The 23,369-nt window shown below is 47.2% G+C and overlaps 1 protein-coding gene across 1 annotated transcript in view; it reads right to left on the bottom strand.

Annotated features, from left to right (window-relative positions):
• Window positions 1–23,369, bottom strand: part of RET (ret proto-oncogene) — a gene marked incomplete at its 5' end in the record, with an annotated part of 107,263 nt that overhangs the window by 20,120 nt on the left and 63,774 nt on the right. The window contains 4 exons of the mRNA XM_015425221.1: window positions 1,196–1,266; window positions 5,719–5,841; window positions 5,929–6,143; window positions 15,378–15,485. Coding sequence (XP_015280707.1) covers window positions 1,196–1,266; window positions 5,719–5,841; window positions 5,929–6,143; window positions 15,378–15,485 — 517 coding nt within the window. The remainder of the gene's footprint in view (window positions 1–1,195; window positions 1,267–5,718; window positions 5,842–5,928; window positions 6,144–15,377; window positions 15,486–23,369) is intronic.

The raw sequence follows: 23,369 nt of genomic DNA, 5'->3' as shown, positions 1-23,369 counted from the left end.
AGTCTAGTGGTGGCTGTTGCCTTCTGACACATTTCCGGTGATGTCAGGGGGTGTGGCATATGCAAATGAGTAATGCTAATGAGTTATGCTAATGAGCTCCTGCACCTCTTTTTCCACGAAATGACCCCTGGCTTTGCTTAAGGAAAAGTCCCTCTCCCATTACAAGATCCTGGCTAACAGGCAATGCTCCCTCTAAGCTGTGGAGTCTTGTGAGCAAAACTTCTACTTTGTGAGCTACTGGCATGAAAGTTGTGAGCAGGTGATTTGGCTACTGCATCAATTAGTGTGCTTTGGTGCCATCCTTCCTGAGCTAAGACAAAAATGTGTGAGCCGGAGACTAAAAAACTGTGATCTAGCTCACACTAACACAGCTTACAGGGAACACTGTTAACAGGTACTGTCAAAGAGCTTTCTATACTTGGGTTGCCACTGCCAATCAAAAGAGAGAATACTGAGCTAGGTGGACCAATGGGTCTGACTCACATTCAGTGTTCCCTCTAAGCTGAGTTAGGGTGAGCTAGCTCACAGTTTTTTAGCCTCCGGCCCACAGATTTTCGCCTTCGCTCAGGAAGGATGGCTCCAGACCAAACTAATTTACACAGTAGCTCACAAAGCAGAATTTTTGCTCACAAGACTCCACAGCTTAGAGGGAACATTGTGAAGTATATTGCACTGCAAGGGTCCTTAAGCTTTTAGAACATGTGGGAACCTATGGAATTCTGCACAGGATGGTAGACACAACCACAAAACGCCGGTAAGTACACCGATTCCAACCGGCACCTATACCGTTGCAAATGCCCCGTCTGAACGCACCCATTGTGAAGAATATTGCACTGCAAGGGTCCTTAACCTTTTAGAACATGAAAGAACCTATGGAATTCTGCACAGGGTGGTAGACACAACCACAAAATGGCCACTGTGGGAGGTGGGTGCCACAGAGAGAGAGAGAGAGAGAGAGAGAGAAGAATAATGGCTTTAAGCAAATGCTCACCAACAACAGTTCAAAACAACTGTTTAGGGCCTGATAAAGTATCACGGCAGATCAGCAGTTTAGCTTTCATCACCCCAGAGGCATGAGCAGAGAAACACTGGAGTCGAAGCAAAACAAAATTGGTCAAAGGATATCTTCAGAGGAGTGCACAGAAAATGACCAGGTTGGGTAGCTCTTAGTTTAAAAGTAAATACACAGACTTACACGTCGCTTTGCGTTGTATAGATATGATCGAAAAGAGATTCTATTGCCATCCATTTGACGGGTATCCGGCCCTGGAGGAAGAAGCAAGAAGATTACTGCTTGCGAGAGAGCTTTGGCATGGCTTCTTGCGTCACCCTTGGCATGGACGTTTCGCTTACGCCACATTTATCTTGTACCTATTGCCACCCTCTCTCCCATGATGCTTCTCAGAAAGTAAGTGCCTTTCCCTTCAGATGGATATCAGGAATACCTATGTTGAGAAAATTAAGCCTGACTAGCGGCGGTGGCTCAAGTGGTTAAGACGCTGAACTGCAGGCTGTGGAAGGTCGGTAGTTCGGCAGTTCAAGACCCGAGTGCCGCATGTCGGAGTGAGCTCCCGTCTCTGGCCCCAGCTCCTGCCAACCTAGCAGTTTGAAAGCAAGAAACTGCAAGTAGATAAATAGATACCACCTTGGTGGGAAGGTAACAGTGTTCTGTGCACCTCAGCGTCTAGTCATGCTGGCCACATGACCACGGAAACATCTTTGGACAGCGCTAGCTCATTGGCTTGGAAACGGAGATGAGCACTGCAACCCTAGAGTCGGATTCGACTGGCTTTCGAGCAAGGGAAACCTTTACCTTTACCTAGCTCAATCTTGTTAGAGCCTGGGAGCTAAGCAGGGTCGGCCCTGGTTATTACTTGCATGGGAGACCACCAAAGAAGTCCAGGGTCACTATGCAGAAGAAAGTAATGGCAAACCACCTCTGCGTATTCCTTGTCTTGAAAACCACATGGTCTCAGGGTCTCCCTGAGTCGGTGGTGAGTTGACAGCACACAATTGCTATCATTATTGTTTTGAGAAAGGCACCCGTTGTCATTTTCAAATCTTACGTTACCCAGTGCCGAAGGCTGTGACGAGAAAAGCCAAATACCGTGATGAAGTCACCAAACAACATGGCAGAAACCTGTGGGTCCTTTCTTAGTACCAGTGTTGCTTTGCCAATATATGAGCGGTGGGGGAGATGAAGAGTTCATGAAGAAGTAGTAGACATTATATGTGTCAGAGAACAAGGCCTTGGGACCACTGCGTTTGGCATGTGAAAAGGCAGAGTGATGAAACCTCATTTCCTCTTCACTGGGACTGTAAGAACTCTCCCGCATTCTCGTTTTTCTGGCTTGTGTGTTCTTGTTGCTTCCCGGGGGGTGGGGGGAGATGTTCTAGTGTACTCCCTCTAGTGGGTAATTTGATATTACATCGCTTTATGTCTGCCATATCTCCCTGCAGATTTTAAATTACTGGAAACAGCGGAAATGGACACATTAACTCTGCAATCACAAGATAAAAAAAGAAGAAATCTTCGAGAAAACTTGGTCCAGACTATATAAATGGATCGAGGAATACCTTAAAAGATGTACAACGTAACTATTAAGATATAAGCTCTACATGTTAAAAGGTTAAACTGGTCTAGGTGCATAAAGGAATGATTCCATCTATGTAAAATTTAAGCAGTCATAACGAGTACATGCTTCATGTTTGTTGTGTGTTAGTTTCTTTGTATTTGTAGCTGTTGTCTTTTTCTTTCTTCTGTAGAAAACCAATAACATCTATTTTTTTAAAAAAATCTCCCTGCAGATTTAAACTGCAGGTTTTTATGCTGGGTGTAAAGCAATGTAATATTGAATTGACCACTAGAGGGAGCAAAAACTATTGGAACAGACCTCCCCCCCCACCCCGGAAGCAACAAGAATACACAAGTGAGAAAAACGAGAATATGAAAAAGCCCTAAGTTGATTCCTGAGATTTTAAAGAAATGTTTTCTGTATAATCATGAAGGCTAGAAACTTGCGTTCTTTAAAACCAAACTTTCATAAAGGTGCAATCCGTTCCATGACAGTAGACAATACCACTGCATTTGAAATGTGTGGATTTCTCCGTATGTCATTATTTGTGTACAAATTATGCTAAGTGGTTTTGGACTACCAATGTTATTATTGTAAGCCATTTGACCGGGTTTCCTTTTGGATGGGAAAGTGAGGTACGACTTAAACAAAAGGACTGAGCAAGATAAGAAACCTTCTGCAGTCTGCAGTCACATGACAGCACTGCAACAGGAGAAGCAATCCCCCAAAATTATAAAAGCTTCCTCAACTATAGAAAGTTATATATTGGACTGAAAAGAGTAAATATTTATAAAATGTATCTTAAACTTGGTGTGTGATCCTGTTTTGCCAGTATGAATATGTAAAGTAAAAGGTAAAGATTCCCTTGCTCGAAAGCCAGTCGAATCCGACTCTAGGGTTGCGGTGCTCATCTCCGTTTCAAAGCCGAAGAGCCAGCGCTGTCCGAAGACGTTTCCGTGGTCATGTGGCCGGCATGACTAAACACCAAGGTACATGGAACGCTGTTACCTTCCCACTGAAGTGGTACCTATTTATCTACTTGCAATTTCTTGCTTTCGAACTGCTAGGTTGGCAGGAGCTGGAACTAGAGACGGGAGCTCACTCCGTCATGCGGCACACTTGGGTCTCGAACTGCTGAACTACCAACCTTCCACAGCCTGCAGGTCAGCGTATTAACCACTTGAGCCACCGAATATGTACAGCTTTACAATTAAGGAGACATTCTTTATAGGACTGGTTTCCCATTAAAGCCAGTTCCCTGGCAAGGCAAGATAGAAATTGAAAATAATAAATAAATAAATAATAAATTTGGACTGCCTTATCTTGCAAACAAAATGCTGACCGCCATTACAAACGTTTCCAATCAAACAGGAGCACTGCCGGGTAGCTGATGAATTCACTGCGGTGGGCAAAACGTAACTGGTTTAAAGGGAAGGCAGCCGGAGGAACGGATGGACAATGGATGGCAGACACACGGCAAAACTCTGGGTATCAAAGGAGAACAATCCAAGCCATAAAGATGAGTGGTGCTCTGGCAAAATGTGTGTGGGGTGATGGTGGTGGATAATTTTATGCAGCCCTCTAAAGAAACTGGTCTTGCTCATTGGGAAATTCCAATTCAGGGAGCCGAACTACCCGTGATACGCAATCCCATGGAAGAAACCTCTGTGGGCCACCTTCTTTGATGGCAAGCAGCACTGGGAGAGGATGGTTTTCGTGTGTATCCCTGGGCGGCAGTGGGGAGAGCCAGTTTGGTGTCGTGGTTAAGTGTGCGGACTCTAATCTGGGAGAACCGGGTTTGATTCCCCACTCCTCCACTTGCACCTGCTGATGTGACCTTGGGTCAGTCACAAGCTCTGGCACAGCTGTCCTTGAAAAAGAGCAGTTTGTGTCAGAGTTCTCTCAGCCCCACCCACCTCACAGGGTGTCTGTTGTGGGGAGGGGAAGGGAAAGGAGTTTGTAAGCCGCTCTGAGACTCCAAGTGAAGGGCGGGGTATAAATCCAATCTCTTCTTCTTCTTCTTCTTAACCTTTCTCTGCCCAGGGCAGGCGTCAGCATACTCTGAGGTGGGTGGCTGCTGGGGCCCACAGGTTCTGCTGCTGACTCCCTAGTCTTGCCTCTCTACTGATGCCTGCACTGCCCACAGGTTCTGCTGCTGACTCCCTAGTCTTGCCTCTCTACTGATGCCTGCACTGCCCACAGGTTCTGCTGCTGACTCCCTAGTCTTGCCTCTCTACTGATGCCTGCACTGCCCACAGGTTCTGCTGCTGACTCCCTAGTCTTGCCTCTCTACTGATGCCTGCACTGCCCACAGGTTCTGCTGCTGACTCCCTAGTCTTGCCTCTCTACTGATGCCTGCACTGCCCACAGGTTCTGCTGCTGACTCCCTAGTCATGCCTCTCTTCTGATGCCTGCACTCCCACCCATCCCCTGCCTGCTTGCAATGCTTTGTCACCCAGGCTCCCAGCTGTATGTGTTGCAGAGCATTGCCGGAGCAAAGACACATGGCTGATGCGCAAAGCGTGAGTGTTCTGGGTGGCCGTAGCAGTAGTCCTCACGGCCGCACCCAGGGCCATTGGGGAAAGGATGTATAGGCAGTTGTGACTGCAGGTGGTGGGAGATCTGGCAGTGGAAGGCTACACAGGCCAGTGGGGGACATGCATGGGTGGACAGGGGGGGGGCTAGTAGTGGGCATAGGGGGCCCTTAGGAACTCTCCCCCCCCAAACCTGGAACCGGCCCCATCTCTGCCCACTGCTTTTCCACTCCGACCCCCCATAGAGGACTCAGGCAAGCTTATTCCCAGGGGCAACCTGTATTCTTAAGCTTCCAGCGTCTGCAGGGACACTTCAGGGCACATGGTTAAATGGATCCCTAGCTCCTAATCTATTTTCAGTGGCAGCTAGTCGCTTGGGAGGCCCAGTTCTATAGTGAGGAGAAGTCTGTAGGCAGACAGGCCTACTATAAGTAGGGCCGCACTGCAGTTAATTCGAGCACCTCAGGCAGTGTTGTAAAAATAAGTCTGGATCGCTGTTCCTTAGCTCAAAATAGACGCTGCGAAGTGCTGAGGCTGCTGGTCTTCTCTGTCACCTGTCAGACTTTGTCAGCCACAGACAGACAGACATTGGCGATTCCGAGCTCTACCTTGCTCCGCTTGACGTAGGAGTCCTCCTCGTAGACGTCACGCGACAGACCAAAATCAGAAATTTTCATCTTACGCCCCTCTGCCACCAACACGTTTCTGGCTGCCAGATCTCGATGCACAAGCTTCGGAGGAAAAGGAGAAAAGGTATTCACCATCACGCCACCCTTCACCGAAGGGCCAGAAAGGTTGCAGAGGGAAGGACTCCGTACCTTCATGTCAGCCAGATACTGCATCCCACGAGATATCTGCCAGGCGAAAGAGATGAGGTCCCCCATCGTTAAGGCCCGCTCATCCGGATTATCCAAGTAGCTGGAATTCCTGTTGGCGTCACTGCCCACGTAACTGGGCCCAACTTTCCGGCTTTCCCTCAGAAAACTGCGTAAGGAGCCGTATTTGGCATATTCGACTATTAGATAAAGAGGCCCTGGGGTAAATAAAGACAAAAGTCATCATCAGAACATAAGAAAAGCCCTGCTGGATCAGAGCAGTGGTCGGTCTAATCCAGCACCCTGACTCACAACCAGGGCTATTTTTGGGCAGGAACGCACAGGAACGGAGTTCCGGCTGGCTCCCAAGTTGGCCACGCCCAGCAGGAACTCATTAGCATAATAGGCCACACCCAACAGCACAAACGCATTAGGATTGGCTACAATTAGGGGTGTGTGGCCTAACATGCAAAGGAGTTCCTGCTACAAAAAAAGCCCTGGGTTTTGACAACAAACAAAGTAAACAGAATAAGAAGGGAAAGGTGGGTGTGGCTGGATAACCACACTTCTGGTAACATGGGGGTGTGGCCTAATATGCCAATGAGTTGTGCTGTCAGGGGTGTGGCCTAATATGTTAATAAGTTTCTGCTGTTGGGTGTGGCCTATTATGCTAATGAGTTCCTGCTGGGCTTTTTCCACACAAAAAGCCCTGCTTGCAACAGTGCCCAAAGATTTCCTCTGAGGGCATAGAGGCCAAGGCCTTCCCCTGATGTTACCTCCTGGCCCTGGGATTCATTGGTTGACTGCCTTGGAACATGGAAGTTCCCTTTAGTTATCATAGCTAATAGCCACTGATAGATGTGTCCTCCGTGAATCTATCTAATCCCCCCTAAGGCTGTCCACGCCTGTGGCCATCACGACATCGCCTGGCAGCAAATCCTACATTTTCATCAATTGTCGATTAAAGAAGTATTCCTTGTTAAGAATCAGATTAAATAATCATACATTTACCACTAAAGATATGTCTGCTTAAAAACAAACGAAAATTATTTCCCATGGAAAGCTTAGTTGTATGATCTGCATAAATTATACAGATCAAGGAAATCTGAATATACTGTTTCGTGTGCAACCCTTTCTCTTAGAAAAAGGGTGGAGAAAGGAGCTTATATAATATTAAAGTTCCAACACTTGACTTTTTTCTGTTTTGTCTTATTCTGCTGTTAAAGATTTCAGCAGACCTGGCATAGATGTTTTCAACTCTTTCTTCACAGCCTGAAAGCATAGACATTTGATTTTTTAAAAAAGAAGAAGAAGAAGAGGAGGAGGAGATTGGATTTATACCCCGCCCTTCACTTGGAGTCTCAGAGCGGCTTACAAACTCCTTTCCCTTCCCCCTCCCCACAACAGACACCCTGTGAGGTAGGTGGAAGGGGAGAGCTTTCAAGGACAGCTCTTGTCAGAACTACGGCTTGCCCGAGGTCATCCAGCAGGTGCAAGTGGAGGAGAGGGGAATCAAACCCGGTTCTCCCAGAATAGAGTCCGTGCACTTAACCACTACACCAGACTTAACCACTACACCAAACTGTCTCTGCACCAAAGTAGAGATATATACCACGTTGAATTCTGTGCTCAGTATCTCATTTGAAAGATTTCTGCAAGTGCACAGAATAGACGCTGCCCTGCTTATAGGATTGCCAACATCCAGGTGGCACCTGGAGATCTCCCGCTATTACAGCTGTTCTCCAGCTGACCAAGACCAGCTCCCCTGGAGAAAATGGCTGCTTCGAAGGGTGGACTCTGTGGCATGGTACCCTGCTGAGGCCCCTCCCCTCCCCAAACCCCGCCCTCTCCTGGCTCCACCCCCAAAGCCTCCAGGTCTTTTCCAGCCCAGACCTGGCAACCCTACCCACTTACCTTGTCCGTCAAAGCTTAGGTTTTGAACTAATACCAGAGAAACCACATTTTGTCACCCTGTTTTTATTTTTATAGCCCTCGACTTTGTTTCCTGCATGGGGGACAGCCTAAAGGGGAATTATTTAAATGTTTCTCAAAGAACAGGATTCAGAGACGCAGGGTGGGGATTTGCTTGCTGAAAAGTTATGCGGGCTGGATGGTGACCTCACAGAAACTCACGCACATGAAAAGAGAGGAAACCGTGCTTATTTCTGGAAACAGGCCTTGGGGTGACACCCTGATTAACAGAGCCACGCAGCATTACTTCCAGAGTCAACATGAAAAAATCGGTGACATTTTAAACATTTTTAATAGAACATTTAAGGCAGATCTTCACGCAAATTGGTTTGTGCAAACTCTTCCCCCCCCAACCTAAAGAGGCTCAGTTTAAAATGAGTGCATTAGGATTCGACAGCCCGTGGTAATTTCTTACAGTATCTTTATACTTCCTGCACACTAATTAGGTATGGCTTTTGAAAGCTTTCAAGTGTACGCTTTCACAAAAGGGGTCTTGACATTTTGGTCCATTAGCAAAGCGCTTCCTCCCAGCCACCCGCATGAATCATCTCGGCAGCGTTACAATGTGGAATTCACAAAGCTCTCACCCCTTAATATATACCAGGGCGGATCCTACTGGATCACAAACAGAAGAAGATCACGGAATGCATCTCTTCCCCTACCCCCTATAGCTTTGTACACCTCTTGAAATTTGCCTTCAGGAGCAGAGTGGGAAGGGGACATCAGCAAAAACTGCCCTGTAATCAGGGCTATTTTTGGGCAGGAACGCACAGGAACAGAGTTCCGGCTGGCTCCCGTGTTGGCCACGCCCAGCAGGAACTCATTAGCATAATAGGCCACACCCAACAGCAGACACTCATTAGGATTGGCTACATTAGGGGTGTGTGGCCTAACATGCAAAGGAGTTCCTGCTACAAAAAAAGCCCTGGGTTTGGACAACAAACAAGGTAAACAGAATAAGAAGCAAAAGGTGGGTGTGGCTGGATGACCACACTTCTGGTAACATGGGAATGCAGCCTAATATGCTAATGAGTGGTGCAATCAGGGGTGTGACCTAATATGCTAATGAGTTTCTGCTATTGGGTGTGGCCTATTATGCTAATGAGTCCCTGCTGGGCCTTTTCTACAAAAAAGCCCTGCCTGTAATGTTCTTTGCTGTGTTGGTGGGATCATTCTCGATGGCGGCTCCTACCCAGTGGAATGAGGAGATCCGGGCCCAGCGAGACCTCGTGCAGTTCCGCAGGGCCTGTAAGACGGAGCTCTTCCACCAGGCTGTTGAGTAGGAGCCGCCACTACCGCACCACCATTACTGCATCATCATTACCGCACCATTGTTGCCGCGCCACCAGCAACTGGGTTAGGTAACATCGGAGTGTATGATGGCCCTGTGACAAGTTATTTATAATACCACGTGGAACCCATACCACTGAATTGAGACTAACATTCCCAGGAGGCCACGGAACGGGGACTACCATCCCCAGGATACCATCTTGTGATTGAAGATCTTTTTGTAACATATAGAGCACTTTATGTTGTTGTAACTGTTGGTTTTATCTTGTTTTTGCTGTTTTAACTATTGGCATATGTTGCCCAATTGTGAGCCTCCCTGAGCCCGCTTGCTGGGAGGGCGGGCTATAAATTGGAGTTAATAATAATAATAATAATAATAATAATAATAATAATAATAATAATAATAATTCATCTAAGAGTGGGAGGAGGTGATTTCTTCCAGTTCCCCCTTCTTGCTGTTGTTGTTGTTCAGTCCCACAGTCGAGTCCGACTCTTCGCGACCCCATGGACCAGATCATGGCAGGCCTTCCGGTCTTCCGCCGTCCTCTGAAGTTTGCTCAACTTCATGTTCATTGCATCTATGACACTGTTTAACAATCTCATCCTTTGCCGTCCCCGTCTTCTTTGGCCTTCAATCTTTTCCAGCATCAGGGTCTTCTTCTCCAGTGAGTGCTCCCTTCTCATTGGGTGGCCAAAGTCTTTGAGCTTCGGTTTCATTATCTGGCCTTCCAGGGAACAGTCAGGGTTGATTTCTTTTAGGATGGACTGATTTGATCTCCTTGCAGTCCGAGGGACTTGCTGTAGCCCTGGTCCAATGAGTCCTCTTTCTGCCGCATCCTATGCAACTCAAAAGTGGAGCACCTTCCCCATGGGGAAAGGCTGAAGAATCGGGGACTTTTCAGTTTAGAAAAAAGATGACTAAGGGAGGACATGACAGAGGTTTATAAAATTATGCATGGAGCGGAGAGAGTTGACAAAGGGAAATTTTTCTCCCTCTCCAAAAAATACTAGAAATAGAAGGCATCCAACAAAGCTGATGGGCAGCAGGTTCAAGACAGACAAAAGGAAATACTGCTTTACACAGAGGCTGTAGTCACACACACCAAAACAATCCACTTCCAATCCACTTTCCAACTGGATTTCGCCAGTTCACACAGTGAAAATCCAGTCTGAAAGTGGATTATTTTGTGCGTGACCGCAGCCGGAGAGTAATTAAAATGTGGAATTCATCGCCGGAGGATGTGGTTACCAGTGTTCCCTCGAAGCTGAGTCAGTGTGAGCTAACTCATAGTTTTTTTAGCCTCCGGCTCACACATTTTTGTCTTAGCTCAGGAAGGATGGCTCCAGAGCAAACTAATTTATGCAGGAGCCAAATAGTTCGCTCACAACTTTAATGCCAGGAGCTCACAGGACTCCACAGCTTAGAGGGAGCATTGGTTATGACCACAGGAATAAACAGCTTTGAAAGGGGGTTAGATTCATGGAGGATGTCTATCAATGGTGATTAGCCATGGTGACTGAGGGGAACCTCCACATTCAGAGGCACTAATCCTCTGCATCCCAGAGCCAGGAAGCAACATCAGGGGAAGGTCTCAGCTTCTCTGCCCTGTTGTTGGCCCTCCAGAGGCATTGGTTGGCCACTGTGTGAGACGGGATGCTGGACTAGATGGACCATTTGGTCTGATCCAGCAGGATTCTTCTGGTGTTCTTTAGTGCCTCCGAACCCTTAGGAGCTCGGGCAGGGGGCTGCACGGAAAGTAGGGGAGAGACTCATTCCATGAACAACTCTTGTTTATGACCCCTAGGACATCATCAGCTGAACAGAAATGGCTCAGCCTGGGATTTCACCCCTCTCCTGCCTCAGTCTTATTGAGGATGCTGACCAGGGCACTTTTTGTAGAAAAAGCCCAGCAGGAACTCATTAGCATAATAGGCCACACCCAACAGCAGGAACTCATTAGCATATTGGGCCACACCCCTGACAGCACAGCTCATTAGCACATTAGGCCGCACCCCCATGTTACCAGAAGTGTGGTCATCCAGCCACACCCACCTTTTGCTTGTTATTCTGTTTACCGTGTTTGTTGTCAAAACCCAGGCCTTTTTTGTAGCAGGAACTCCTTTGCATGTTAGACCACACTCCCCTAATGTAGCCAATCCTAATGAGTTTCTGCTGTTGGGTGTGGCCTATTATGCTAATGAGTTCCCGCGGGGCGGGGTCAGCTTGGGAGCCAGCCGGAACTCCGTTCCTGTGCGTTCCTGCCCAAAAATAGCCCTGATGCTGACACAGATCCCATATTTAACCTAGACCCATAGAAAACTTTTATTAGATTGAGATTCTTTGGTGGGCCAAGAGAACAAATACAACAAAATTCCACGCCGAATTAACTCGAATTCTATATTTACAAAAATGGATTCCCCCCCCAGCCCACGTGATATTATGTAAAGTGATCACATCTGTACGTATTTGATCATGTTTGCTTTTTCTTTTTGCTTTTGTTAGTCCCGTGAAGGCTAATAAACTATGCAGGGTGCCAGTTCTACTGAGCCGTACTCTTTGATTTCTGAGACCACAGTGTGTGCTCTGCCAATACCTTACATGCTTTCAAGCCTATATCTGCAGCCGTCAGGGTGAGAACTTTTTTTCCCCCTTCCCAAAAAGAGAGAGATAGAGAGATGAGATTACCAGATAGCTGATTTATCAGTCCACTAGCCAGGGCTTTTTTTGTAGAAAAAGCCCAGCAGGAACTCATTAGCATGATAGGCCACACCCAACCGCAGAAACTCATTAGCCTATTAGGCCACACCCCTGACAGCACAGCTCATTAGCACATTAGGCCGCACCCCCATGTTACCAGAAGTGTGGTCATCCAGCCACACACCCCTTTTGCTTCTTATTCTGTTTACCTTGTTTGTAGTCAAAACCCAGGGCTTTTTGCATGTTAGGCCACACACCCCTAATTGTAGCCAATCCTAATGAGTTTCTGCTGTTGGGTGTGGCCTGTTATGCTAATGAGTTCCTGCGGGGCGTGGCCAACTCGGGAGCCAGCCGGGACTCCGTTCCTGTGCGTTCCTGCCCAAAAATAGCCCTGCCACTAGCAAATTTTGCATTTGTATTTAGAATTGTGGCTCTGAGGTAAGGTTGCCAGCTCTGGGTTGGACAATTCCTGGAGATTTGGGGAGTGGAACCTGGGGAGGCCAGGAGCTCAGCAGGATATAATGAAATAGAGTCCACCCTCCAAAGCAGCCATCCCCCCCCCCCCCAGGAAAGCACCCCCCCCCCCCCCCCCAGGAAAGCCAATATCTGTTGTCTGGAGAGCAGCTAATTCCTAGAGATCACCAGGCCCTACCTGGAGGTTAGATAAACACAGAAAACACCGTGTTGAAATAATAAACACAATATTCACATGTACTTATAGCTAAATACATTTGCTTTTTATACACAACATCAACTCTAGTGTATTGTAAACACTTTCAAACGACAACATCGCATCTCAAACACTTCCAAACTAAGTTATACAACATGAAGAGTCCAACTGTCTTCTTCCTGATGGAGGATAAACACCAATGTACAGTTATTTGTAGTACCGAACAATGCAGCAACCTATTGTACATTTCCCAAGTGATGATCCATCAGGGAAAGCTAGCAGGCAGCTTGTATTTCTCACGGTGATGATTCAGCTTAGCAAGCAAGCCTAAGTAGATGTATTTTCCCATGAGGTGATTCAGCTAGCAAGCAGGCCTAGCTAACATGAGCTGTCGGATTACCATCTAATCTGTTATAATGAGCATACACCTGTAATAATTCCTTTATCATATTGCAATACATGGGTACATCCATAACAACCACTCCACCACCCTTGTCGGCAGGCTTGATCACGATTGTTTCATCATTCCTAAATTGCTTAAGAGCCTTGTACTCTATGTATGATATGTATGATAGGACGAAACTACGGATTGACAGCATAATTTCTATACATAATACAGCAGAATTTCTATAAGCGAGCCTAATTTTTCCTCAAGATAATTCCTCAAGATTATCCTGCACTGGCAGAGACTGATCAAGAGAGAGATCTTGGAGTTGTAGTGGATAACTCACTGAAAATGTCGAGACAGTGTGTGACTGCAATAAAGAAGGCCAATGCTATGCTGGGGATTATTAGGAAGGGTATTGTAAACAGATCAGCCAATATCATAATGCCGCTATATAAATCAATGGTGCGACCTCATTTGGAATACTGTGTGCAGTTCTGGTCACCACACCTTAAAAAGGATATTATAGCTTTGGAAAAAGTGCAGAAAAGGGCAACTCGAATGATAAAAGGGTTGGAACACTTTCCCTATGAGGAAAGGTTAAAGCGCTTAGGGCTCTTTAGCTTGGAGAAAAGACGACTGAGGGGTGACATGATCGAGGTTTATAAGATTATGCATGGGAAAGAGCAGGTAGAGAAAGAGGTACTTTTCTCCCTTTCTCACAATACAAGAACTTGTGGGCACTCCATGAAACTGCAGAGCGGTCAGGTTAGAACGCATAAAAGGAAGTACTTCTTCACCCAAAGAGTGATTAACACATGGAATTCCCTGCCACAGGAAGTGGTGGCGGCTACAAGCATGGACGGCTTCAAAAGGGAATTAGATAAGCATATGGAGCAGAGGTCCATCAGTGGCTATTAGCCACAAGGTATAGCTAGGGGCTCTGGGGCAAGTGATGCTCTGTCTTCTTGGTGCTTGGGGGGGTCAACAGTGGGAGGGCTTCTAATGTCCTGGCCCCACTGCTGGACCTCCTGATGGCACTGGTATTTCTGGCCACTGTGTGACACAGAGTGTTGGACTGGATGGGCCTTTGGCCTGATCCAACATTGGCGTCTCTTATGTTCTTATGTTCTTATCCTGCACTGGCATTAAAGTTGTGAGCAAGCAATTTGGCTGCTGCATAAATTAGTTTGCTCTGGGGCCACCCTTTCTGAGCTAAGACAAAAATGCGTGAGCCGGAGGCTAAAAAAACGTGAGCTGGCTCACACTAACTCAGTTTAGACGGAACACTGCACCTAACCATTACGTCTACCCCCGCCCCCCCAGGAATGCAGTATCTCACTGTCTATAAAGAAATTAGGCTCCAAACAGTCTCCAGGCATTCCCCCATAGGGAAGGGGAGGTGTCATCCTTAGGGAAATTATACCGCTAAGAGCAAACAGTTCACACATACATCTATCACTCCCCTTCCGGTAGGAATTCCCCTTCCCCCTTTTGTTATGGCAACCAGAGCTGGGTGCGAGGTTTGACAGTACTCTGATTGGCCACTGGAGAGCTAATTGGCTGCAAAGTTTAAAATAATGTTGTTTTCCTGGCAGCTGCCATTGCAGTGTTGGTTTTATTCTCCCTCATTCCTATTTCTTAATGTATTTTTAAAATTACCCCTATTCTCCTCTGCATTTGAGCTTCCTTTCTGTATGTGCTCTGCCCCTGCAACAGCCATTTTATGGTTGATTCCACCTCCTGCAGCAGCCATTTTGCGGCTAGCCCCACCTCCTATGGCAGCCATTTTGCAGCTGGCCCCACCTCCTGAGACAGTTATTTTGTGGCTGGCTCCACCTCCTAAGGCAGCCATTTTACGGCTGGCCCCACCTTCTGAGGCAGCCATTTTGTGGCTGCCTCCACCTCCTGTGGCAGCCATTTTATGTTTGCACCCATCACCCAGTGTCAGAAACCAAAACATGCCCTCCTCTGTTGGTGGATCCTTTGATGGCCTAGTCCAGTGATGGCGAACCTTTTAGAGACCGAGTGCCCAAACTGTGACCCAAAACCCACTTATTTATCGCCAAGTGCCAACACGGCAATTTAACCTGAATACTGAAATTTTACTTTAGAAAAAACAACCCATAAATTAACTTAAGATGACCCAAACAAAGTAAGGAAAGCAATCCCAAATGCTTTCGTTTACGTAAAATTATTTGGCAGAGAATTCAACACTTTTATGATGGTCTGGGCCTGGTTGGGGCGATGGCACGCGTGCCCACAGAGAGGGCTCTGAGTGCCACCTCTGGCAGCCGTGCCATAGGTTCGCCACCACTGGCCTAGTCTCTTTCTTTATCATGGCATGCTAGCACTACTCCTGCAGCACACAGATTTTACTGAATTACTGAACCGCCTTTTTGCTCCCACCACCAGCTACACAAGACCCTAGCACTTACCGTCCTGGCTGCAAGCTCCGTACAGTTTGATGACATGTGGATGGTTGACCTGTTTCAAAAGATTGAACTCCGAAAGCAGGTCTCTCAGCTCGCTTTGGGAAGCGTTTTCTGCAGGAGAGGGCAAGAAAGGAGATGCAGTTAGTTAAATTCCCCTCAGGGTCACCAGATACCTCCTGGCAACCAGAGGGGGGTGGTGGGGGGGGACATACTGAAAGGAAAAATAGGCCTAGGCTTGCATTGCTGACGATGCAGTGATGTCACTTCCAACATGTACCGTGTCAGTACGTTGCCGGTGGTGCAGGGATGCTCTGGTATTTGGGCAAAAACTATGGTAGGGGTCATTTTTTACCATAGAGTTTTTGCCCAAATACCAGAGCATCCCTGTGTCATTGGCAACGTGATGACATAACTTCTGGTGTGCACTGGGAACACAGGCTTAGGCCTAGTTTTCCTGCTGGTATGTCCCCTGCCAACCAGCTGATTGGTGTGAGGGGAGGGGCCCAAGGACCAGTGGGGGCCTGGCACCCCCAGTTTCTTCCACAAGGCTCACAAGGAAGCTGAAGGCAAAGAGGAAGACCCAATTTGAGATGGATTGACTCCCTAAAGGCAGCCACAGCCTTCAGTTTGCAAGACCTGAGCGAGGCTGTTAAAGATAGGATCAGGGGCCATTTCCTGCAGGAGCACACAGGAGCGGAGCTCCGGCAGTAAAAAGCCCAAGGGGGCAGCCCGATGCAACAAGCCCCACCCCCTGCTCCCAGCAGCCCTCTGTTAGAGCAAGAAGCAGCCAGGTAAGTCGCAGAGCTCCCACCGCCCCCCCGGTACAAAACAGTCTAGTGGCACCTTTAAGGCCAAGTTTGATTCAGGTACAAGCTCTCCCTCCTCTGGGAGGACAGATCTGCACGTTCTCCCCCCCCCCCAATAGCTAGCAATCCAACACAGTCCAGTGGAGCCTGAGCAGTGGGTGTTGCCTTCTGACACACATCCGGTGATGTCAAGGGGTGTGGCACATGCAAATGAGTTATGCTAATGAGCTCCTGCACCTCTTTTTCTACGACATGACCCCTGGATAGGATGTTTCGGTGGCAATGGGATGGGCTGTTAAGGTGCCGCCCACTTATGGCTACTCCGTAGGGTCTCCAGGGCAAGAGACAAACCGGCCTGCCTCTGAGTAGCATCCCTGGATTTCTTTGGTGGTCTCCCATCCCAGTACTAACCAGGGCCAAACCCTGTTTAGTTTCTGAGATCTGACGAGACTGGGTTAGCCTAGGCCATCCAGGCTGGGGCTAGGATGTTTTCGTGGTCATCATCTCACAGGGTTGCCTTAAGTCAGAAGCCACTTGAGGGCACATGACACACACCGTATTACAGTTAGGGATGTGAATTTGCCTTGGCCGGTCCGATCCGGAACCCGGATAATGCCTCTACAGCATTCTGCGGGACGGCCAATTCACCAAACCAGATTCTTTGATCTGATTTGGCTGGCCAATGTGGGCATACCCACATATTTGGGGGGGGGGGATACCAAAGAGGGAGAGAGAGTAAAAGGATCTCGGGCACTTCTGCCTGACAGAGGGGCCAAGGGGCCGGCCCCTCTGACAGGCAGAAGCACCTGGGATCCATTCTTCCCTCTCTCCCTTTGCCTAGCCTCCAAGCGGAGTGAACGGAAGGGGGGGGGGAGAAGGGAACCCAGGAGAAACTTCTGCCTGATCTGGAAGAAGCGTGCCGCCTCTGCGGAGTGACTCCAAAGACTGAGGGGGTTTAAAGTTTAATTCCCCCCACTCTGGAGTCGCACCACAGTGGCGCAATTTGCCTTCCCTTGAATGATGGGAGCTTGAGGCCCCCGCCCGCAACTGGGGGGATCATTATACCCTATGGGGACAGTCCCTATAGGGTATAATTGAGCTGAATTAATTCAGCTATACCGATAATTTCCCAAATCCCGATATCATACCGATACTGGGATTCGGGAATATCAGCATATGCCGATATTTTTCGGGTTTGGGATATCCGAACCGAAAAATACCACCCCTAATTACAATATCCTCAGACAAGTACTCAGTTATTACTTGGCTGTCTTTAGTGCTTACTTGCTTCAAATTAGCATGCTGTTCAGTTTTGAGAGGCGGGGGGAAATCCCAAGGCTAGTTTTTCATCTGATGATTACCAATATAACGTGACAGTATGGTCCATTTTTTCCCATTGGAACACAGGTGGTTCAGCTATTGCAGGTATTTATTTACATCCTTTTAATATTTATATCCTGCTGTTCTTTTCTGAAAGCAAACCCCCAAGGGGGCACTTCTGTTCCACGGAGTCCGCTGCAGTCTGCCTGCTGAAATCCTCACGTCTACCAAAAAGAAACAGAAGCCCTGTCCCTTTTTGCTAACCTAAGGACAACTACTTGTCCTAACTTGGTAATGTGTTATCCAGTCAGCCAGAAACGCTTGACATTGTGAGGTCAGCAATGAAGTCGACAGTCTCTGACAGCCTGTTGAGGTCCTAGGGATAAGAGAGTCCCCATGAGGGTATCCGGGGGATCCCTGAGGGGTCCTAACTCACTCAGGGGTGGGGGACCATTTCTTTGCCACAGAGCTGAAGCAAGAGACCAGTGAAGAAATGAAAGACAAATTCTGGAAGAAAGAACCAAATCCATCCAATGCTGTCTTGTTGAACTGGTTAGTAAAGCAACAATGCATATTTCTAAGAGTGTTGAAGGCAGATATTCTTAAGGAAATGGCATCCTCCTAGCAATATGGATAGAGGGACTGAAGATGGATTCCTTGAATTTCAGATAAGGGTTCACAGGAGCCAGATGGCCCGGTCTCATCATGGAGAGAAAATTAAGCAAGCGTGTTTCACTCCATACTTGGCAGCTTCGTTTTCTAGAAACATACTTGGGTGTATATTTTCAAGATCTGTATTTATTAAGTGGCCTCAGAACTGACTGGAGAGGGACCATAGCCCAGCAACAGAGCATTTACTTGGCATGCTGAAGGTCCCTGGTTCAATCCCTGGCATCTCCAGTCAAAAGGACCAGGCAGTAGTTGACCTGTGCCCGAGACACGGGAGAGCTGCTGCCAGTTTGACTAGACAATATTGACCTTGATGGACCAATGGTCTGAATCAGTAGAAGGCAACTAGTAAAAAGGTAAAGGTTCCCTTGCTCGAAAGCCAGTCGAGTCCGACTCTAGGGTTGCGGTGCTCATCTCCATTTCAAAGCCGAAGAGCCAGCGCTGTCCAAAGACATTTCCATGGTCATGTGGCCGGCATGACTAATCACCAAGGCGCACGGAACGCTGTGACCTTCCCACCGAAGTGGTACCTATTTATCTACTTGCAATTTCTTGCTTTTGAACTGCTAGGTTGGCAGGAACTGGAACGAGAGACGGGAGCTCACTCCGTCATGCGGTGCACTCGGGTCTCGAACTGCTGAACTACTGACCTTCCACAGCCTGCAGTTCAGCATCTTAACCACTTGAGCCACCGCAGCTCCAGAAGGCAACTACATAGGTCCAAAAATGCATTTTTTTTATTTTGTGAGAGGATAGAATAGAGGGATGTCAACTAGGGAAGGCAGTTAAACAGGGCAAAAAACCCCACACACAGTGACAATGTGTACCGGAACCCATTTTTCCCATTTTTGGAAACTGATCCTAATTGATTAGCTTCCAATACTTGGCCTCACTAGATTCCATCCAGCATGCCCTGGTGGCAGTTGGTTGCCATAACAACCCCTGAAGTTTCAGTCCCATCATTCTACTACAGAGGAAGGTACGAGGACTGCATGGTGGATTGAGGTCCGAGTATTGCTACCTGTCTTTCAAACTAGGTGAGTTATTTGATGGCTTGGAACATTTCGCCTGGAAGGGACAATGGGGCTGATGGACGGGGTTGAGAACAAAATTAAGGAACTCCAACGGTAACTCTGAAGTGACCTAACTGAAAGCACTCTTTGATTATGATCATCGCTATTTAATTATTATCGTTATTGATTATTGTTCCCCCTCAAAGATATATCGCCCTGAGAGAGATTATTTATTCAGATATCTGCTCACACAAGAAAAATACTGTTATGTCTTCAAAGAAACCCCACAGACCAATCTTGAGGAGTGGCCAGATGCGGCCACTTTAAGTTATTACTTGCCCCGCACACAGCATCATGGCAAGCTGTTGCGCATGACTGACCACAGTATAATTTGGATTATTATGCAAACTAATCTCTGAAGAGGAGCTGCGGTGGCTCAAGTGGTTAAGACGCTGAACTGCAGGCTGTGGAAGGTCGGTAGTTCAGCCGTTCGAGATCCGAGTGTGCCGCATGACGGAGTGAGCTCCCGTCTCTGGCCCCAGCTCCTGCCAACCTAGCAGTTCGAAAGCAAGAAATTGCAAGTAGATCAATAGGTACCACTTGGGTGGGAAGGTAACAGCGTTCCGTGCACCTTGGTGTTTAGTCAGCCGGCCACATGACCACGGAAACGTCTTCGGACAGTGCTGGCTCTTCGGCTTTGAAACGGAGATGAGCACCGCAACCCTAGAGTCGGATTCGACTGGCTTTCGAGCAAGGGAGACCTTTACCTTTATTTACCTAATCTCTGAAGAGTGTTTATAGTTTAGAGGATTCCGCCTAGTACAGACGGCTTGGCTAGGCGGCCTTCGGCTTCTTTCTAGCCCTACAGATTTATAACTGGAAATCATTTCCTCATCTTTGCTGTGCCTTCCAGAAACTTGTATCTGCAGCCCATACAATAAGCTCGTGCTAGTCTCGTTGGCCACTTATTGTCTCGTCTGTCTTACGTCACTACTTTCGGTCAAGTGTGTGATGCTTCAGGGAAGCAAGCATCTCCTGTTTGTTTTTTAAGAGAAGGAACAACCAGCGGAGGTCAATGGAATACTAGTAAAATGGCTGCAAATTTTCACAGGATGGGGGCCTTAGGGGTGGGGACTTCTGTCCTTCTCGCCTGTTTCATTCCTCCTTCTTCCCTTTCCCCAGTTCCCTTGCTTTCATTCCCCCTTCTACCCTCCAAACACCTTTCTGCGTCTCCCTGCCCTCACTTTTCTTTTAGCATACCGGAGCACAGCCCCGTTGCAACCAGGAGGAGGGCTCTGGTGCCACACGGCGCGATATTGTCTCCTTTTCCTCAGCCAAGAGATCTTTGGTGCAGTGGTTAAGTGCACAGACTCTAATCTGGGAGAACCGGGTTTGATTCCCCACTCCTCCACTTGCAACTGCTGGATGACCTTGGGCAAGCCATAGTTCTGTCAGAGCTGTTCTCTCAAGGACAATTCTGGAAAGAGCTCCCTCAGCTCCATCTACCTCACAGGGTGTCTGTTGTGGGGAAGGGAAAGGAGTTTGTAAGGTGCTCTGAGACTCCGAGTGCAGGGCGAGATATAAATCCAATCTCTCCTCCTCTTCTTCTTTGACCCAAGAGCACCTGGGAAGAGCCATGGGAAAGGGATTCATGTGTGGGTAAGGTATGCCCCGTCTCCCTTCCAAGTCAGTCCTCTGCTTTTGCCACAGAATGGTGACAAGCCAAAAATGCTAGAGGCTGGTGGAAGCTGGAGATCTGGCTCTGGTATATAAGTAAGTAGTGGTTTATTGCGGTCAAAGACCATAATAACAGCAAATACAGTTAATATAGCAGCAATCAGAACAATAGTAAAGTAATTTCTTTTATATAAAAATATGAGAAATTTCAGACAGGCGATATATTCCGGAAGAGGAACGGTACCCAAACGGTTTCTGGTCTGTCATTTCAGAAAGAACCGTTTGAGAACCGGTTCCCTTCCGGAATATATTTGTCATTTCATACACAATCGCTTCTGTCCCGTTTAGGAAACGGGACTGAAGCGTTTTACCTGTCAACCCCTTCCAAGTACTCCTCAGTTTCCTCTCCCGGTTCCGATGCGCTTTTCCCCACTGTTTTTCGCCCGCGTGGGCGATCTCTTTTGGAACGTTTGCTTTATAGCGTTATAGCGCTATAACGCTATAACGGAATAGCATTATATCAATCCCATTGGAATGCATGGAGTGTTTTGTTATACTGCTATAGCGCTATAGCGCTCTAAAGCAAACGTTTAAAAAAAAGCCAAAAATCGCCCACACGGGCGAAAAACGGGAAAAAGCGGTGCAGTCTGAAATGGCAAACCGCTTCAGATCCAGCTCTTTACCGGAAGGGGAAATCCATGTGTGAAATGGCAGCCCTATACCGGTTCACTTCAAAACAGATCATTACCGGCTTGAAACTGGGTGAAACTGGGTAATGTGAAATTCCCCAGTATGTTAAAAATGTTAAAACATTAAAAATATTTACAAATTCCATTACCAATCAGATAAAATCAATTTAACCACTTAGTTACGATCCTTCCACTCTCTCCTAATGCAGTTGGCTAATCAACCAAATTCAGCCACCATATGAGTTATATTCCGATTTTTATCTGCCAACATAATTGAGAGGAAGAGTCCCTTGCTCACTGTGCCCTAGATGTGATTTAATAATGGGATTTATAAATACCTCTCTATTGTGCTGGTATAATCTACAATCAAAAAACACATGTTCCAAAGTTTCTTCTCCCTTTCTACAAACACATTCCCTTCACGTGGTTTTATTATATCTGGCTTCTAAAATGGCAGAGGGGCAAAGCATTATATCTTAGGACTGTAAAAAATCTTCTGTGTTTGGCGTTCTCTAGTGTTTTAACCTATGCTCCCAGACTTAACTTACTACAAGTAGCTAGATCAAGTAAAGGATTCTTAATTTTACTCATTTGGATCTGCAGTTCCATATCCAAGACTCTGCTTTATAACCAGGGGTCATTTCCTAGAAAAAGAGGTGCAGGAGCTCATTAGCACAATTCATTAGCATAACTTATTTGCATATGCCACACCCCCTGACATCACTGGAAGTGTGTCAGAAGGCAACACCCACTGCTCAGGCTCCACTGGACTGTTTTAGATTGCTAGCTATTGGGGGGGGGGAACGTGCAGATCTGTCCTCGCAGAGGAGGGAGAGCTTGTACCTGAATAAAACTTGGTCTTAAAGGTGCTACTGGACTGTCTTGGACTGGGAGTCTGGGGGGGGGGGCTCTGCAACTTACCTGGCTGTTTCTTGCTCTGATTGAGGGCTACTGGGAGCAGGGGGTGGGACTTGTTGCATGTGCCCGCCCCTTGGGCTCTTTACTGCCAGAGCTCCGTTCCTGTGCGCTCCTGCAGGAAATGACCCCTGTTTATAACTGATTTGGCCTGTAGATATCCCAAGGAGCGTATGAATTGTTCAGTAAGGCCATAATAAGTCAGTTTATCTTCTCGGGTTTTTTCTCCATACAGGTAAACACTTATCTTGCATCCAGTGTTCCCTCTAAGCTGAGTTACTGTGAGCCAGCTCACAGTTTTTTAGCCTCCGGCTCACCCTTTTTTATCTTAGCTCAGGAAGGATGGCTCCAGAGCAGACTAATTTATGCAGCAGCCAAATCACCTGCTCACAACTTTAACGCCAGTAGCTCAAAAAGTAGAATTTTTGCTCACAGAACTCCAGAGCTTAGAGGGAGCATTGCATCACAAGCTGGATGAGTCCAATTGGCAAACAAAACAAAAAAAAATCAATTTTAGCCAGTAATTAAAGGCATTAATCCAAAGCTTTGCTTCCACTGTAACCGGCTCTGGTATATCGGCAGAGAAATGGTGGATTGGAGAGAGATGGTGGAGGGAGGATTCGACACAGTACTCTCTTGGGTATTGCGTGGCTCAGTTTTAATGCAAAGATGAAAAACAAGTTTCCTGAAAACCTGACTTTGATAAATTACTTTAAATGAGCAGAAGGGGCCATGCTACCCTCCTGCCCTTGTGAAAATGACTGGCCTCGTTAGCACAGCGCAACAAAATGTCATGTATAAATAGAATACTTTTAAACACCCAAATGGAGCTGCGGTGGCTCAAGTGGTTAAGACGCTGAACTGCAGGCTGTGGAAGGTCGGTAGTTCAGCAATTCGAGACCTGAG

This window comes from Gekko japonicus, unplaced genomic scaffold (genome assembly GCF_001447785.1).
Source record: "Gekko japonicus isolate JY-2015 unplaced genomic scaffold, Gekko_japonicus_V1.1 scaffold3773, whole genome shotgun sequence".
Classification (NCBI taxonomy): Eukaryota; Metazoa; Chordata; class Lepidosauria; order Squamata; family Gekkonidae; genus Gekko; species Gekko japonicus.
Note: the sequence above shows the minus strand (reverse complement) of the source record. Positions and strands in the feature narration are given on the sequence as shown.